The 20,178-nt window shown below is 39.4% G+C and overlaps 1 protein-coding gene across 1 annotated transcript in view; it reads left to right on the top strand.

Annotated features, from left to right (window-relative positions):
- LOC126281928 (dual oxidase-like) overlaps positions 1–20,178 on the top strand; it is a 234,658-nt gene that overhangs the window by 184,764 nt on the left and 29,716 nt on the right. Inside the window, exons 26-29 of the mRNA XM_049981262.1 lie at positions 1,105–1,315; positions 1,955–2,075; positions 10,102–10,331; positions 17,815–17,973. Coding sequence (XP_049837219.1) covers positions 1,105–1,315; positions 1,955–2,075; positions 10,102–10,331; positions 17,815–17,973 — 721 coding nt within the window. The remainder of the gene's footprint in view (positions 1–1,104; positions 1,316–1,954; positions 2,076–10,101; positions 10,332–17,814; positions 17,974–20,178) is intronic.

The raw sequence follows: 20,178 nt of genomic DNA, 5'->3' as shown, positions 1-20,178 counted from the left end.
CGAAATGTATGGGTCACAAAAATTTGGCAAGTTTATGTATGTGAAACTGAAATAACGCAAAATTAATTTTACACCTCACAGAAGATTTCACTCACTATAAAAATTGCATGTGCTTTAGTACTACAAAGTGGGGTTCCATTTTCACCTCAAACTGGATTTCACATGCATATTTTATATTTACAAGTCAGTTAACTTTCAAACTCTGTATCTCAGAAATGGATAAATATATGAAGAATATTTTCAAGGTTGTCCAAATTCGGGATCTTAGGAATATACTGTACAAATTCTCAGCCATTTGTTGTGCATAGCCGTCTTGGAATCTTCATCTGGATTTTGGTCTACTGGCGACGGCAAAGGCAAAGATAATAAAAAAAAAAAAAAAAAAAAACTTTTGTGCGGTTTTCCAAGGAAATGCCCGAAAACTAATTTTTCATTTAGTCCGTTCAAAGCCCACCACTGACCAAATCAAATACGAAAAGAACCAAATGATTTGCTCCATTTGCCTAAGCAGGAGGATCTGTGTATTGTTCATACTGTGACACTGTCCTGTAGGACAGTGACACTAAAACGCTCCTTCTGTTGGGTATACAAATGGTTCCTGGCCAAAGGATTATCCAAAACACTTGACCTATCTTTTTTATCATCAACAGAACCCAAGGTATGAGAACTAGCATATCCCATTTTTGTGTGTGTGGCATTTTGGAACATATTAAGTACGCATGCTTTGTGTGTGGCATTTTGGAACATATTAGGTATAGATTGTTACCCACCTTACAGAGTAGATGTTGAGCCGCAGACAAGAGAGACATTAGAGCTTTTGGACAAAAGACCTTCCTCTTAAGTAAACACACACTAAAAGATGAATATCAATCTATTCATTTCACAATAATGTAGTTATTCGATTCTGGATTTTCCTTTGTTTCATTCAAGATAATATTTCATGATGCTGTAATTTCAAAATTAGTAATGTTTATGTTTGTCATAGAATTTCATGGAAGTTTTATGAAAGATTTTCCATGTACAGCTAGCACTCAATGTAATTGCCAAATAAATATTTTGGCACTATTCTCACAACAGATGTTGTTTACCGTCATTCTGTTTCAGAACACATGAGATTCCTAAATTCCAATACTGGTGTTGGCAGACAATCACTGGTGTAACTGGAATCCTCCTGACACTGCTCCTTGCTCTGGTCTGCATCTTCTCCACAAGATATGCACGGCAGCATCTGTATAATGCATTTTGGTTGATACATTCACTGTATCCAATTTTCTACATACTTATGTTCCTTCATGGAATGGGTCGGCTTGTACAGGTATGTGAATATTTATCACTGTTATTTAAAAATTTGAAGTTAAAATTGCTTATAAATGGCATGAAAATCTTACAGTAGTCTTTCAGTCCACAACTTCAGATAATGTCTGAAAATTAACTCAGTAATTACAAAACAAGAACATAGTATGTGTGAGAGATGCATACATGCTAGACCTAAATGTCTCCGAGTATTTACTGTGAAAAGTTGACCCACAGCTGGTCTCTTAAAAAACGAAAATAAGGGCCATGAGAATTTTGTACGACACTAAAATAACTCCCACCTGAGTACAATGACTTTATTGTTGAATAGTTTTAATGAGATACTAATGGACAGCTTGAAGCAAAAAACAGCTACATTACAGACTGATTGTAGAATATGAATGCTGCCACATGCCCTGAATCAGCTACAGGGTTTATTTCATTTATCATGTGGATAGGTTAGATTAGAATCAGCCTTTAGTTTATCACAAAAATAAAATGCATGATAATTTTTGTACTCAATGTCACAACATTAATGAAACAGACATCTGAAACTTAAACTGTTGCCATGCATTGCATCATTTAAGTAAACACAGTAACTGTTTCATATGCTAATGATAAATTGGCTCATGCAAAAATATCAAAGTATATTTTGTTCCAGGAACCATTTATGGTTTACTTCTTCATTGGTCCGTGTCTTCTATTCACAATTGACCGTTTCATTACGGTAGCCACTAAGAAAGTGGAACTTCCAGTTGTGAGAGCGGAATTGCTACCATCAGGTAACATATAAATTTTTTTGACTATTTATTTCAGTGCCAGAATTTGTGTCTGGGACAGTGTTATGCAAACATCTGAACAGTAAAGCAGCAGTTAATGTCACTTGCACATGACTGATAAACAGCACATTGCCCAAGTACAAGAGTTCCACGAGCCATTAGCACCTTTACTTCAAGACGAGGTAGTCGATTTCTCAGCAAGTTAATATAATAAAACTCTGTGACATTACAAGCAACTATAGAAGCTGGTCAGTAACAGCATCACACAAGAAATATTCTATCATTACAGCTAACATGTTTTAAATAAAGGGAAATAATATAAAAATTGGTGTGTGATCATTCATGAGCCAGAGACAAATGTGTGAGCTTTCCACCATATCTCATTGGAGCAGGCAGAATTGTGATATCACAAACAACAACTGGATACATAACATGAATCTAAATATTTTACAACACTCTTCATAACAACTGCACAGGAAGGAGTTTTACAGTTGAACACTTAGCTCTGAGTGGACAAGGAGATATGAAGGTAAGTGACTACAATCTGTTTTAAGGCCCTGCCCCTGCAATGATCTGGGAAACCAACCAAACCTAAATCAGGATGACCATTCGGGATTTAAGGTGTGCTTTTCCTGAATAAAACCCCAGTGCCTTAATACTTTTGCGACCAAGGCCAACTGCAACTCTGGCCATGACAATGTGTTCAAAAGATCGCACCTGAGCCTACCTCTGGCTGTGACATTGCATGATGTGCAAGCCACATAGTTCTTGATAACTGAGCTGGTTTTATATGAAAACAATGTATGGATGTCTCGTTACCTGTCTTTCAATAGGTATTATTCCTATATTATTGTGTTTTGTATAACAAGCTTTGTATGCTACCCTGTGACAAATCATCTCAAATAACCATCAATTTAATTTGCCAAATGTTGATACACAAGCCCCACGAGTAGACTCTCCCAAACACACATTATTCACAAGAGACGAGCGTAAAATTTTAGTCAGTTTATGGTTATTACAATAGAAGTAGTAGGGAACCTAAGAGCTCCTGTTGCAACAGACTAAATCATTATGTGCTTGTACTGTCATGAGATTCAAGCATGTACGCATTAGATTTTGATGGTTTGTGTCATTCTGCTACAAATTTGTCACATTTAGTTAATAGGATGACACTTTCCTGATAAATATTCTTGCAAATGAAGTAGCATCGAACACAGGTTTGCGACATTCGCTTTTGTGCATGCCATTACCAACGTACTACTGTTAATATGCCCTCTGGTTGAATCTTGAGACACTTGCTAATGTATTGATGATCAACCAGTGTGGTGATGCTGTTCGTCCAGAATCAGCCAATTGGAACAGCAATAAGGACCAGCCCAGTGGAGCAACCTAAGCACTGTCATTAGCAAAACTCATTTGCCTTACGTCATGTGCCCTCCAGTAGTTTTGTTCCGGCCTTCATAGTGCCTGAAGACTGGTGGAGAATAATCATGGGTGGGAGCAGATGAAAAATGGCATGTTTCATCCCCTGTTCAGTAGTTATTTAGCAACAATCTAACAATGATGCACTTATATGCAGAAAGAGTGTGGAGTGTGAGGCAATCCTATATTTATTCACAAAGCAGACAGTGTAAGTATACAGCAGAAAACAGCATCAGCCATCATATCAGCAGAGAGAGCATTTTCGCAGCTCTTAAAGTGTAAGTATGAAATCAATCCAATTTTTATTTTGCAATATTGGTAGCTGTTTCTTTTTTAATGGGATGATAATGCTCATTCCCACAAAACTGTAATGGTAGATGATCTGCTGAATTTGAATGCTGCCTAAGTCTGAGTCCTGAAGAAAATGTGTGATTCACTAGGAAAATAGTTAGAAATTGCAACAAAATACGCACTTCGCGTGGCTATTTCAGAGCTGTGGATTGATCTTTCTACAGTAGAAAAACTACCCTCATGTTGTTGTTGTTGTCTTCAGTCCTGAGACTGGTTTGATGCAGCTCTCCATGCTACTCTATCCTGTGCAAGCTGCTTCATCTCCCAGTACCTACTGCAACCTACATCCTTCTGAATCTGCTTAGTGTACTCATCTCTCGGTCTCCCTCTACGATTTTTACCCTCCACGCTGCCCTCCAATGCTAAATTTGTGATCCCTTGATGCCTCAAAACATGTCCTACCAACCGATCCCTTCTTCTAGTCAAGTTGTGCCACAAACTTCTCTTCTCCCCAATCCTATTCAATACCTCCTCATTAGTTACGTGATCTATCCACCTTATCTTCAGTATTCTTCTGTAGCACCACATTTCGAAAGCTTCTATTCTCTTCTTGTCCAAACTAGTTATCGTCCATGTTTCACTTCCATACATGGCTACACTCCAAACAAATACTTTCAGAAACGACTTCCTGATGCATAAATCTATATTCGATGTTAACAAATTTCTCTTCTTCAGAAACGCTTTCCTGGCCATTGCCAGTCTACATTTTATATCCTCTCTACTTCGACCATCATCAGTTATTTTACTTCCTAAATAGCAAAACTCCTTTACTACTTTAAGTGTCTCATTTCCTAATCTAATTCCCTCAGCATCACCTGATTTAATTTGACTACATTCCATTATCCTCATTTTGCTTTTGTTAATGTTCATCTTATATCCTCCTTTCAAGACACTGTCCATTCCGTTCAACTGCTCTTCCAAGTCCTTTGCCGTCTCTGACAGAATTACAATGTCATCGGCGAACCTCAAAGTTTTTACTTCGTCTCCATGAATTTTAATACCTACTCCAAATTTTTCATTTGTTTCCTTTACTGCTTGCTCAATATACAGATTGAATAACATCGGGGAGAGGCTACAACCCTGTCTCACTCCTTTCCCAACCACTGCTTCCCTTTCATGCCCCTCGACTCTTATGACTGCCATCTGGTTTCTGTACAGATTATAAATAGCCTTTCGCTCCCTGTATTTTACCCCTGCCACATTCAGAATTTGAAAAAGAGTATTCCAGTCAACATTGTCAAAAGCTTTCTCTAAGTCTACAAATGCTAGAAACGTAGGTTTGCCTTTTCTTAATCTTTCTTCTAAGATAAGTCGTAAGGTCAGTATTGCCTCACGTGTTCCAACATTTCTACGGAATCCAAACTGATCCTACCCGAGGTCTGCATCTACCAGTTTTTCCATTCGTCTGTAAAGAATTCGCGTTAGTATTTTTCAGCCGTGGCTTATTAAACTGATAGTTCGGTAATTTTCACATCTGTCAGCACCTGCTTTCTTTGGGATTGGAATTATTATATTCTTCTTGAAGTCTGAGGGTATTTCGCCTGTCTCATACATCTTGCTCACCAGCTGGTAGAGTTTTGTCAGGACTGGTTGTCCCAAGGCCGTCAGTAGTTCTAATGGAATGTTGTCTACTCCAGGGGCCTTGTTTTGACTCAGGTCTTTCAGTGCTCTGTCAAACTCTTCACGCAGTATCGTATCTCCCATTTCGTCTTCATCTACATCCTCTTCCATTTCAATAATATTGTCCTCAAGTACATCGCCCTTGTATAAACCTTCTATATACTCCTTCCACCTTTCTGCCTTCCCTTCTTTGCTTAGAACTGGGCTGCCATCTGAGCTCTTGATATTCATACACGTGGTTCTCTTCTCTCCAAAGGTCTCTTTAATTTTCCTGTAGGCAGTATCTATCTTTCCCCTAGTGAGATAAGCTTCTACATCCTTACATTTGTCCTCTAGCCATCCCTGTTTAGCCATTTTGCACTTCCTGTCGATCTCATTTTTGAGACGTTTGTATTCCTTTTTGCCTGCTTCATTTACTGCATTTTTATACTTTCTCCTTTCATCAATTAAATTCAATATTTCTTCTGTTACCCAAGGATTTCTAGCAGCCCTCTTCTTTGTACCTACTTTATCCTCTGCTGCCTTCACTACTACATCCCTCAGAGCTACCCATTCTTCTTCTACTGTATTTCTTTCCCTTATTCCTGTCAATTGTTCCCTTATGCTCTCCCTGAAACTCTGTACAACCTCTGGTTCTTTCAGTTTACCCAGGTCCCATCTCCTTAATTTCCCACATTTTTGCAGTTTCTTCAGTTTTAATCTACAGGTCATAACCAATAGATTGTGGTCAGAGTCCACATCTGCCCCTGGAAATGTCTTACAACTTAAAACCTGGTTCCTAAATCTCTGTCTTACCATTATATAATCTATCTGATACCTTTTAGTATCTCCAGGGTTCTTCCACGTATACAACCTTCTTTCATGATTCTTAAACCAAGTGTTAGCTATGATTAAGTTGTGCTCTGTGCAAAATTCTACTAGGCGGCTTCCTCTTTCCTTTCTTAGCCCCAATCCATATTCACCTACTATGTTTCCTTCTCTCCCTTTTCCTACACTCGAATTCCAGTCACCCATTACTATTAAATTTTCGTCTCCCTTCACTATCTGAATAATTTCTTTTATTTCATCGTACATTTCTTCAATTTGTTCATCATCTGCAGAGCTAGTTGGCATATAAACTTGTACTACTGTAGTAGGTGTGGGCTTCGTATCTATCTTGGCCACAATAATGCGTTCACTATGCTGTTTGTAGTAGCTTACCCGCATTCCTATTTTCCTATTCATTATTAAACCTACTCCTGCATTACCCCTATTTGATTTTGTGTTTATAACCCTGTAGCCACCTGACCAGAAGTCTTGTTCCTCCTGCCACCGAACTTCACTAATTCCCACTATATCTAACTTCAACCTATCCATTTCCCTTTTTAAATTTTCTAACCTACCTGCCCGATTAAGGGATCTGACATTCCACGCTCCGATCCGTAGAACGCCAGTTTTCTTTCTCCTGATAACGACATCCTCCTGAGTAGTCCCCGCCCGGAGATCCGAATGGGGGACTATTTTACCTCCGGAATATTTTACCCAAGAGGATGCCATCATCATTTAATCATACAGTAAAGCTGCATGTCCTCGGGAAAAATTACGGCTGTAGTTTCCCCTTGCTTTCAGCCGTTCGCAGTACCAGCACAGCAAGGCCGTTTTGGTTAATGTTGCAAGGCCAAATCAGTCAATCATCCAGACTGTTGCCCCTGCAACTACTGAAAAGGCTGCTGCCCCTCTTCAGGAACCACACGTTTGTCTGGCCTCTCAACAGATACCCCTCCGTTGTGGTTGCACCTACGGTACGGCCATCTGTATCGCTGAGGCACGCAAGCCTCCCCACCAACGGCAAGGTCCATGGTTCGTGGGGGGGACTACCCTCATAATTCCACTAAATCCACACTGTGGTGCTGCAAAACAGTGTAGGCCATTCACAGTGACCAAATATCATTAAGTGGCAGGAAAGAAGGGATATCAGTGGTTTTGAGTCTCGTTGTAGTCCAGTGACTTGATACTTGGTTTCCGAGAGTAATTTGTACTGATATCACAACTTTCAGTAAAGGATTCTATTCCTGATTAATGAGCCCATAGTCCACTTCATTATCATATATCTGTAATTTGTCACATTTTGAAACTGGACACTTGAGTTATGAACTGACAGGCTCATCAACATACATCACACCGTTGGCACACAGGTGCTTCCCGGGGACCGATTACAGCGCCATTTACTTTTTGAAATTGCTCACCCGTGGTCGTGCGCGGGTGGAGTGGGCTATCCGCTATATCTATGCACACATTATGTGGATACACGAGATACTTTGCCACCTCTGCTGCATGTGCTCAGCCAGTGCAGTATGATCACGTGCACCACAGCCTGGCTGCCTGGTTGCCCACACATCAGCTGTAGGCTTACCCCTGCTCATCTGTGTCCACAGGCCATCTGGACTGCAGGTAGGCACTTGAAGTGGAACAGCCTAGCATACATGATTCTATTCACACATAGTAGTTGTCTTCAGTCTGAAGAATGGGCTGATGTAGATTCCCACACTACTCTAACCTGCGCAAGCCTCTTCATCTCTGAATAACTACAGCAACCTACATCCTTCTGACTATTCATCTATTGGTCTCCCTCCACAGTTTATACCCCACATACTTCCTTCTAATACTAAACTGATGATCTCCTGACATCTCAGAATGGGTCCTATCAACTGAATCCTCCTCCTAGTCAGTTTGTCCCCTAAATTTCTTTTCTCCCCAATCCCATTCAGAACCTTCTCGTTAGTTACATGATCTGCCCATCTAACCTTCAGCATTGTCCTGTAGCTGCACATTTCAAAAGCTCCTGTTTTCTTCTTGTCTAAACTGTTCATCGTCCGTGTTTCACATCCATACATGGCTACTCTCCATATAAACACTTTCTGAAAAGACTTCCCGACATTTACATTTTGATTTTTAACAAATTTCTCTCCTTCAGAACAGCTTTTCTTGTCGTTGCCAGTCTACGTTTCACAACCTCTCTATTTTCAGCCTTCAGTTACTCTGGTGCCTAAACAGCAAAACACATCTACTACATTATTTGTCTCATTTCCTAATTTAATTACCTCACCATCATTTGTTTTATTTTGAGTACATTCCATTATAGTTGTTTTGCTCTTGCTGGTTTTCATCTTGTATCCTCCTTTCAAGACACTCAATTCTGTTCAGCTGATCTTCCAAGTCCATTGCTGTCTCTGACAGAATTACAATGTCATCAGCAAACCCCGAAGTTTTTATTTCTTTTCCCTGAACTTTAATTCCTACTTCAAATTTGTCTTTGTTCAGTGTACAGATTAAATAACATTGGGGATAAACTGCAACCCAATCTCTCTCATTTTCAACCACTGTATCCTTTTCTTTCCCCTCAGCTCTGCTGTCCGATTTCTGTAATATGCAACCTTACCTCCCTGTATTTTACTCCTGCTATCTTCAGAATTTCAAAGAGTGTATTCCAATCAACATTGTCAAAAGCTCTAAGTCCCACCAGATACAAACATAGGTTCACCTTTCCTCAACCTATTTTCCACGAGAAGTCATAGTAGAGTCAGTGCTGCCTTTCACAGTCCCACATTTCTCCGGAATCCAAACAGACCTTCTCTGAGCTCAAGTTCTACCAGTATTTCCTTTCTTCTGTAAAGAATTCGTGTCAATATTTTTAAACTGGTAGTTTGGTAATATTCACACCTGTCAGCACCTGCTTTCTTTGAAATTGGAATAATTATATTATTCTTGAAGTCTGAGTATTTCGCCTGCCTTGTATATCTTGCAGACCAGATGGAAGAGTTCTTTCATGGCTGGCTCTCCTAAAGCTATCAGTAGTTCTAACAGAATGTCGTCTACTCCTGAGGCCTTGTTTCAACTTAGGTCTTTCAGTGTTCTGTCAAATTATTCTCACACTGATTGTCAAAGTCAATTAAGAGTTCGTTAGCCCCTGTGCTGTCCATGATATACAGTATTGTCATCATAGATGTACATTCAGTATACATATATTCTTGACATTGGAGAGTTTTCAAGCAACTCTCCAAATAGTTTTCAAGCATACTATACCCCAGCTACCATTGTAAATTCAAACTCGTACAGCCATTACCACACTATAAAATGTTTCAGAATCACACATATACTAGTCTGATGAAAGAATCAGTGTCTATAGTTGAGTTGGCAAAGGATGATTCCAGACAGCTATTTCACATGACTAGCACAACTAATCACATAATGCAATTTTGTATATACCTGTACAAAGGAAAAACCTGACAATAGCACTGCCAGCTGTCAGGAATCATCTGTTCACCAACTCTATGATAGTTGCATACATTTAATGCGGCAATTTGTCTACTGCAATATATGACTGACAACTCATAATCTTTGGCAATGCCAAATATTGTGCAGCAATGTGAAGCAACGATCAGACTAGTTACTGCGTGTATAGTGACATTTTCAACACAGAATGCAAAATAACGTACTATGATACCCCTCATGTGCTAGAATAAGAGCTCAAACTGAAACAAATCACTTTTATTTGCCTCCCAGCATTCTGCAAAATGCAGCTGATAATACTGTATGTGGAACGCATTTTTTTTTTTTTTCCCCCTGCATAACCACAGATACTTCTTTAATGTTTCAGATGTGACACTCCTTGAATTCAAAAAGCCAACTGATTGTGAATACAAGTCTGGACAGTGGTTAAGACTGGCTTGCCCTGCACTTAATACAAGCGAGTATCATCCATTCACCATATCTTCTGCACCTCACGAGACAAATCTGACTGTGCACATTCGAGCTGTTGGCCCTTGGACTCAAAATATACGTTCTCTTTTCGATGACTGCCTTTCTCACGAAAAGCCGCTGCCTAAGGTAAGGAGCTAAATACTATTGTCTCGTATAGTTAACACTGAAGCGCATTACTGAAATATGCCTACATAACACACAATGTCTCAAAATAGTCACCGTCTACTGTGAGGATCACGAGGAATATTCTCAATGAATAATACAAACATCTTAAACAGTTTTGACTCTTTCAAAATAACGTAAAGTTCCCTAGTCATTCCTTTGACAAAACACAATTTATAAAGGTTGTACTCATGTGCAGATTTAGTCAGAGGATCTCAATATAGCACTTTCTTTCAATTGCTTCTTTATCTGTTTCACAATCACCTCTCTGATCAAGGACCTTACACTGCAACCCTGCACTGTTTCGACAATACTCAACTAGACTATAATCCATCTCAAAAGGCCTCAGAGTGCCAAATGGTACTGACCCACCACCGTGTCACCCTCAGCCGATAGGCATCACTAAATGCTCTCCTAGTCTTTGCAATCTTTTGTGACCAGAGCCGTCACTTCTCAATTGAATAGCTCCTCAATTGCCACACAGGGACTAAGTGCAGCCCGCTTGGCAACAGTGCTTGGCAGACCTGGACGCTCTCCAGTTCTACTGTTAGCCAAGGGCTTAATGATCTGATGGGAACTGATGTTACCACTGCAGTGTGGGATTTGGTGTTTTGACTGCACACAGAGGGAATTGGAATTGTTAACTGCAAACACCTTGATGGAATAATAATAAACTGACACTCCACTATCTCCATTCCTGTGAGATATGTTAATTAAAATTTCATCCTAATGCAAGCTTATTTTCAATATTTTCATTACGGAAAAGAATCATCCCAACAGGCGAATAATGGTGAGAGTTCACGATGGTTATCGGATGAGAATCCAAGGTCACTGGTCCCTTCCATGTGGTGATTACAACACCTCATGTCCTGGGGACATGCAAGTGACATTTATTGCTATCCATTGGGCTTTGAGAAGATTAAATCACTGGCACAAGTATGTGCAATACTGCAGAATGATAGGTGATCAGATGGACTCAGGAAAACAGTATGCAAGAAGACTCATTCCAGATAGACTAAAGCATGAGAAGATGGTTGAATTGTTCAACTGGCTCTGACAAGTAGACATGTGACGAGCTGAAATCTGGGCAGATGTTACAGGCACAATGTTGCCGAATCTGTCAGGAACATTTTACTGTAAATTGGGTATAGATATCAACTACTTTTTACCACTAACACTATACCAATGACTTTACCACATTGATAAAACCAGTTCCCACCCGATCACTGAAGTAAAGCAAAATTGGGCTCATCTAGTATTTGGATGGGAAACTGGGTACTGTTTGTTTCAAGGATACACATATTGCTGAAGTGGCATCCAACTGAAAGACTTGCACCAGGCCATCATGCCACACATCACTTTTTTGCCATGCAAAAGATGAATGTGAATGCTTTGCATTGGTAAAGGCAGTGTAAACTGGGAAACTGAGTGGCACTCTGAAGTGTCAAACATGAGTTGATGGTCTGACTGTCACCAACTTTTTGTATAAGTTATGGTGAAAAGTCATAGGAAGCAGCATTTCACAAGACTCTTATCTCTCCAACTCCTGGAGTCATGAGGTGTAAAGCAGGTAAGTGTGGATGTGGCAGCAGAACAGATTTGGTTATCATTGAAGAGAAGCTGAATACTGTCCAGAAAGGTGAACCTAGTTGTCATGCCATTCATGACCAAGGTGCAAAATGCCATATTCCAACAGGATAATGCAAAACCTCACACTCCAGTTCACACAACAAACGCCATGCCATATGTACAGATTCTTGACTGGAGAGTCAAGACCTCTGATTTGTCACCCACAGTGTGTGTCTGGGATGGCAGTCAATGGGAGATACACATTTTCAGACCAGTCTGACACAGCAAGTGTTTCAGGTATTGTAAGAAATGTTTTGATACGATATTCAGAAGCTGTCTGCTTCCATGTCATAATGAAAACAAAAGTGTATTCATACCTACAAGGATCAACAACTCATACTGATGTCGATGATGATAGACACCAGTTCCAATGGAATGAAAGTTTAATCATTTAATTCCCAGGGCATGATGATGGCACTTCATGGTATAACACTTCCCAATTCCGTAAGTGCATATAATTCAAAGAAAACTTGATTCATTACAACCTCATACCGACTTGTCTGTGTCAGCAGAAACAACCAATTCCCAGATGTTGGTTTTGACCTATGATGTGATGATGATTCAGTAATGTGATGTGATGCAAAAGTGCAGACACAGAACACTGCTTCTGCATTATTGTTTCAGATGTTAGTTCTGGTGACAGGCGGATTTGTAATGTAGCTCGAGGTCTATGTTAGTTTGGAAGGTGACAGTCTGGTTACAAATTGACAAAGCCAATAAATGTAATATTCTGTGATTTATTATAATTCTTCTTTTGTCACATATTTCACACACAATGGATTCCAGTAAGTATTTTATCCCATCATTTTGATGACATCATAGGTCAAAGCAGACTGGTGGTATCAGTGGGTCTGATATTTCCACTTGAAGAATACATTAACATTTTCAGTTTTGCCTTCATAGCACACACATCCAGACATGTCAGCGAAAAGCTTAACCATCATCAGTACAATACAGATATTAATTTCATCAATATTTGTAAAATTGTTGGCACAGGTAAAATAAACCTAATTTGAAATACAGTTTTACTGAGTCACATGGTTGATTGAAGTTATTTCTTCATGTTTTGCAAGCATGAAAGCTGAGCAACAAACAATATAATTAAATGGGTGTTTGTTTGTCTGCACATTCATTCATTAAATCCTCAACTAAATTATCATGTAGTGATCTTGAAAGACATCAGAGAGAGAAAAAAAATTGCCTCAGAGGAGAAGTGGGAGGAAAATGCCCAAGACAAATACCAAGAAACTTATGAATGGGAACTGTAACATAGAGGTCAGAAATACCTCAAACAATGTATGCATGCATGAAGCAACTGATACCTCTTGTATACTATTTCTTGATCCTTCACTCAGAAGGATGAGGCGAGTGAAAGTTTGTTCTAGAATGCTGGGAAGGGGGGTGGTCACAATTAATTACATGAGTAGGGGGGCTTGAGATGGGTGTTAGAAGCATAGCTCCACCTTCTTTGTGCAATGCTTGCACCACCCACACACTTACCAGCTTCACACTCTGAATTTACATTTCTAATTTTTTTTTTCTTTTTGACTTCACTACACACGATAACTATTTTTTTCTGAAGAGTCAGAGGTTGTGTGTGTGTGTGTGTGTGTGTGTGTGTGTGTGTGTGTGTGTGTGTGTGTGTGTAGGGGTTAGGGAATCAAGAAATTGTTTACAAATGTAAATTTGTGTCACACCCAGAAATCCAAAAAGGTTATTACACTACCACTCTGTATTACCTGCATATTTATTTTGGCAACATGTCCCTCCATACTACCCTATACTTTTTGGAGCACATCTACAGTGATTGACTACAATACATTAATTAAATGCCCAGTGCAGCAAGACACTCATAACTAGCTGTTCCACATTACAATTATCACAAATCAGGAAGCAGAAATGCCTCATCAAGCATTAATTGAATATTATAGAATTTTAACCTCTCTCTGGACTTTTGTGTTATTCATCATGTTATTTGGAAAATTAAAGAGTATTTATGAAACATACATTTATAAACAATAAAACTTAACTAATACACGCATATCATTTGCCACATAAGTTCACGTACTTTGTCTTTAACATAGAGGGCAACTGTCATACCTGGACACCAACTAAACAGCTCCACCTCATGCTGTGCAGGTGCTTGGTAGTTCACAGAAATATGCGGAAGGTCCTTAACTCAAAAAGCATTTACCATCAAAATGCTTCCTGATATCTCAAAAGTCGGAAGACCTCTTTTCTATTTCTGCATTTGTGAACATCAGGGTTACAATCACTCAGTGACATGAAGATATGTTCCACTTTTCTTAAGAATTCATCACCTCCTCATCATATTAATAACGTTAATAAATCCTTCATTACAAGTGACAAAAACATGCAGACTTATTCCAATGGATTTAGTTGAGTAGTTGAAAGGCACAGAAACAACACTAGGAAATTTGTTATCTTCCAACCAAACCCAAGAATAGGTTCCAAAGGAGCACCATCCTTATCAGCCAATATCATCCCAGACTGAAGCAACTGAACCTTCACCAGAACTTGGCCTGTTTACCATTTCCCAGAAATGAGTAACATCGTATCACAATCCTTCCAATTTCTATCAACATATAAAATATTCTGATCCATCCATATGCCATACACACTACCAACTCCCTGAATACATTGGTCATGTCCCTATGGAAGATGCTGGTCCTACTTCAACTCCACCAAACCACACACAATTCTATCCATATTAGGGACACACATGAAATCAGCCACATCATCTATCAGGTCTCCTGTAACTACTGCACAGCCCTGTATGTGAGCATGACCATCATCCATCTATCCACCCAAATGAATGTCCACTGACAACAGGCCAAAAGCAGAATTGATCACCCAGTGACAGAACACACTGCTAGGCATAAATGCTTCATTTCAGCAGTTGCTTCACAACTGAGGCATCTGGTTCCTTCCAATACGAGCTTCTCTGAGTTACATAGCTGGAAGTTGTTCTTGCAACAAATCCTTCAAAACAGTAATCTTCTGGCCTCGGTCTCTGCTAGAGCCAGGCTCAAAACCCACTCCCACATACTGCCCTTGAGACTAACTTCACCCATCTTACTTGCACATCCTCTTTCCTGCAGTCTCCTCTTCCTCTGTTGTAACACCCCCCACTCCCCAAAGCTACTATTCCACATAATTGCATGCTACATACAGACTGAGCTTACCAGTGCCAATGCTACAATCCTGTCCCATGTACCCTGCTGCCTCACCCTCCCAGCCATCAGCTGCTGGTCTCCAACACTCCCTCCCACTCTCCACCTCCTCTCCTCTCTCACCTTCTACACCAAACACAACACCTCATCTCAGCAGTGACAGCACCATGTAGTGAACAAGTAAAATATACCAGTAGCCATACAGTGATGTGTGTGTGTTGTGTGTGTGGGGGGGGGGGGGGGGGGGGGGGATCACCTGTGTGTCACATGTGGGGGACAAAAAGGACAACAGAGTTCAAGTGGACTGCCTAGCCTTTGCAGACGACATAGCAATAGTAAGTGAGATGGAAGAAGATGCAAAGACACAACTTGACAACTTAAGTAAGGTAGCCAGAAAGGTGAGACTGAGGATCGCCTATAACAAGACAAAGACATTAAATATCACTGCAGACTGGGAAACACCGGAAGGCACTGTGCAAATGGTGGACAAATTTAAATATCTGGATATCTGGGAGAATTTATGACAGGAAGGAACAGGAGCAAGGAGGGAATAACAGGGAGGATAAAGAAGATGAGGTCAGCCTTCTGCTTGACAAGAGACATATATAATAATAAGAATATATCCACAGATGCAAAGTTACGCCACTATGCTGCTGAGACGAAGACACTAGGAAGAAATGGGGCAGAACAACTAGAGAAAGAAGAGAGAAAAATACTAGGTCCCAAAAGAGGTGGAGAGAGGTGGATGCGAAGACCTAGGGAAGAATTGTACCAGAACATGAGAACAATATCCGGGGAAATCAGACTCAAAAGGGCAAGGTTTGCTGGACATGTAGTTAGGATGAGTATGGACAGAATGACGAAGAGAGTGTGGGAAACAACAGGGAGGACAAGGGGAAAGACAGGAACCATGTGGGTTGGAAGGACTGGTTGGAATTGGGGATCAAGGTCGAAGGAAAGGAAAATTGGAGGAACAAATATACACCGACCAATATGCCAGAGATAAATGACAGAGAAGAATACAGGAAAAGATTAGAGTGTCACCGGTGGAGCCGACAGGAGAAACGGAAACTGAAGATCTCGGAAGAGGAGCGGGAGAGAAGAAGAGAAAGAATGAAGAGGTTCTGGGAGAAGAAGAGGAAAATGCAGTCCACGAAGGGGCTACCCGTGGCCCTACAGAGGCCGTAATGGAAAAAGAAGAAGAAGAACTATGTATCTCTGTTATTCAGAGAGTTGTTACCTTTATTCCTTAAATTACAAACACACAAAATGAATGACTAGCATGGAATGGCCTGTCAATCCTAACACACTAAATGAATTACTAGCATGGAATGGCTTGTCAATCCTACACACAAAACTTTACTATTTTGATGAACATCTTTATCTTTATTAGTTAATCTTCTGTTTGCTTAGGCTGTAATGAGTGCTTTTTTTATTTTAGAAATAGAACAATTGCAGTTTCAGCTGAAAGTGGTAGGCATGTACATCATTCTGTCATATTTTCACTATGACAAGCCATTGGCACGAGCAAAGTTCAACTCATCCATCTGTTTGAAGAATAAACATTAAAGTATTTTTGAAAAGTAAGAATGTCAAAGGAAACATATACTGCAATGCTTTAAGAACTTCCTCAATTACATTGGCCAATGTCAGCTTTTGTAAGCCTCCACATTCGTAGCCAAGTGCAATGGTAGTCCTATTACAATATTTCTTATCATTGTATTTATTTAACTGTAACTATGGACATTTGCTCTAGTGCTTGCATATTATGTCAAATTGTTTATAGAGAAATGGATTTCTTATCTTTACAGTGTAGTGTTCTCCATACAGTAACATTCACTTCAGGTTTTGCATATTCTTCTAAATGCTTCTTACAGTAGCATGAAAAGCCTGTCACTCTTTAAGTTGTACACCGTCTTTGGATGCAGTGTTGTGTGTGAATGTGATGCTGCAAGTCGCTAGGAGGAGAGGACTCATCCTTGGGTGTGACTGATGCGTACATCCTCACTCACATCTGTATCTTTTTCTTACAGTGGAATAATGTTCTCCTCCAAACTGAATTATTCAATAACAGATTATTTTCACACATAATTTCCAGCTGATAGTAACTACATAATTTCACTAACTTAATAAAGTTTGTTCAGTCATTCAGCCAGTGACATATGGGGAAACAATACAAATTTATGAACTATTTGTGCAACAGTGTATATATGACAATGCAATGCCTAGCCCATTTTTGCTATAAAAAGCAATACAATGGATGGTAAGGTAGCAACTGTATCGATTTTACATCCAATTTCTGACATACATATACTTTAAAGAACTGAAAATGTCTTTTTATATAATTAGAAATAGTTGGTGACAATGTTTTTGTAACAACTTTATCACATCATTTAGTTAACATTATGAATGTTGGAATATAACAATAATAATAATAATAATAATAATAATAATAATAATAATAATAATAATAATAATAAAGATAATGATAATAACATAATATTCATTATTAATCCTTACTTGAAGGAATTTGACTGGTTTCTACTGTTTTTGATCACTGATCCTCTTTTTTGTGTGTTTAAACTTTACAAAAATGTAAGTAAAAAGTAATTCGATTTTCACAGGTGCACATCGAGGGACCATTTGGCGAAAGTCATCAAGACTGGTACAGATATGAGACAGCTGTCCTCATTGGAGGTGGAATTGGAGTTACACCATTTGCCTCCATTCTTAAAGATATTGTCTTCAGAGCTAACTCTAACCGTTTTTCAAGCTGTAAAAAGGTAAGTTTCACTGCCGTACAACATTTCATAATCAGGCTTTTTCTTGAGTAATTGTTGTGAATTTGATGATCATGTTGAATTTACTTAGCTGTTTTTTACATACTGACTTCTCTGCCAAAATGGGAGAAGTAGAAAGTTACGCTTTGGGGTCAAGATAATTCGCGGAATACACACGACTCGAGTAGGCAGCTGGATCAAGTTTTGCAGCTCCTACAAAATTTCACTGAAGAAACTCCTTGATATGTTCAGGTGGTTGCTCCTTTTAACTGCTGACAAGTTGCAACTGCTAGCAATGGCTGAAGAGGTGGTCATCTTATGGAGATTGCGTTGAGACTTGTGTTACTGGGTGGATGACAGCAGCATGTCTCAAATATTGTAATACTCGGGACTGGAGAGTGGCTACATCACATTTGCAAGACTATAGTTCGAGTCATGTAGAAAGGTGGCTCAATTTTCAGAGGTTCTGCAATTTCCCCTCCAATAACTGCCAGCAGTCAATAAGATTCATTGTCTCTCCAAGCAGCTAGCCACAAGTTACACCTAGACTGCGAGAATCTCTCTTCCACATGCTGCACTGTTTCCGCACTTCACGACAATATAGTTCAATTTACAGAGTGAGTGAATCATTGATTCAAAAGTCAATGTTATTTCCTTGTAGCAGTATAGCTGTGAATGTGTGTGTGTAAATGTTTTATTGAGATTTCCAAATAAATGTGTTAGGTGATGGCAATAAATGCAAAGTGCTTCACAAGAGGTGAGAAGGTTTATTTACTGTGTTTACCAAGTTTTCAAACATGAATCTGAAAGCGGGACTCCTGCTTTTGACATTCTGAAGACACGAGAATGAGCTGCAGAAGCATGTGTTGGCAAGAGAAATATACAGAGAATAGTACGCTAAAGCACCAGACCTGCAGAAACTCCAGGAAAATTTTGTTCCCCGTCACCTGGAAAGCACTGAAATCTTAAGAAACTCGCAAACATAAGTGAATAGTTTTGACAATGATATTTTAAAATGCTCCATGTTTGAAATGTATATGAGTAGTGAATGGCTTACATCACAAAATCTTGTCACAGTTTATGCATGAGAAAATTGGCTTCAAAGATAGCACTTCATCAATGCAAATAATTCTAAAAGACATCGGTTTCAAATACGCCAAAAATAAAGTTTCTAATTGAAAGAAGTGGGATAGGTACAACACAAACCACATCCCTTATAAAGATCCACGATACAAGAATAGGGGGTAGTTCAACAGTGTATTACCGTGAGGAAATGTCAATGAATCAGAATCATTCAATTAATACCTATGGGAAAATGAGTGATGGTACCCAGTTTTAAAGGTGTCAAATGATAATGTTCTCCGATATTCATTCTGCATGTTGGCTCTTCTTCTGGTATTGTTCCAGAGTGTATACTTGAATTTAGGTGCAAGAAAAACAGCAAAGACAACTATGCAGAAATGAACGTTGTCAGTTTCAAGAAATGGTTCATTGATCAATTCTTGCTATACCTTGCTTCACAGTAGGCCAATGTAATTACCATGCCAGCAATCATTCAGCTGTTGCTGAGAAAATACCAAGTACAAACACTAAAAGCAGATATTGTGCTCTGGCTTAAAAACAAAAATATTTCGCACTGTGTAAGCCAGACTAATGCCGAACTCTTGCACCTGGATATTTTATACAAGTCACCATGTCAGAATGTAGAAATCTGACTTTCTTGAATCTCGTTTCATGCCTAGTGGCTGAGAAAGGTAGCAATAGAAAGGCAGCAATCCAGGAACCTGGCTGGATATTATAAATGATAATTTTAGGATAATTGCAATTAAGGATGATCTGCATGTCATTAGTGGGAAAAAATGTAAAACTGTTAATATAGTTCTCAGTGAAAATGTCTAATGTCGAAGTGAAAATTCCACAGTATTTCGTAAGCACAACTGACAGACATCTTCAGATGCAGCAGACACGTATTCCATACAGTGTTCCTGTACTGTGACAATGCTTGGCCACTGCAGATTTCTCTGCCTGGTCCAGACATGTGTCATCAATATTCCATGCATCTGTCTACAGTGTGACGAGTCTGTCCAATGTATGACGTCCCACAGCTACAGGGGGTATTATAGACAACAGGCCTACTTAAACCAAGAGCATCTTCCACTAAAGACTAAAAAAGCACTGACTGATGAAAGACGTGTCTGACTATGTTTA

This window comes from Schistocerca gregaria, chromosome 7, assembly GCF_023897955.1.
Source record: "Schistocerca gregaria isolate iqSchGreg1 chromosome 7, iqSchGreg1.2, whole genome shotgun sequence".
Classification (NCBI taxonomy): domain Eukaryota; kingdom Metazoa; phylum Arthropoda; class Insecta; order Orthoptera; family Acrididae; genus Schistocerca; species Schistocerca gregaria.
The sequence above is the reverse complement of the archived record's forward strand: the minus strand, read 5'-3'. Positions and strand labels throughout refer to the sequence as shown.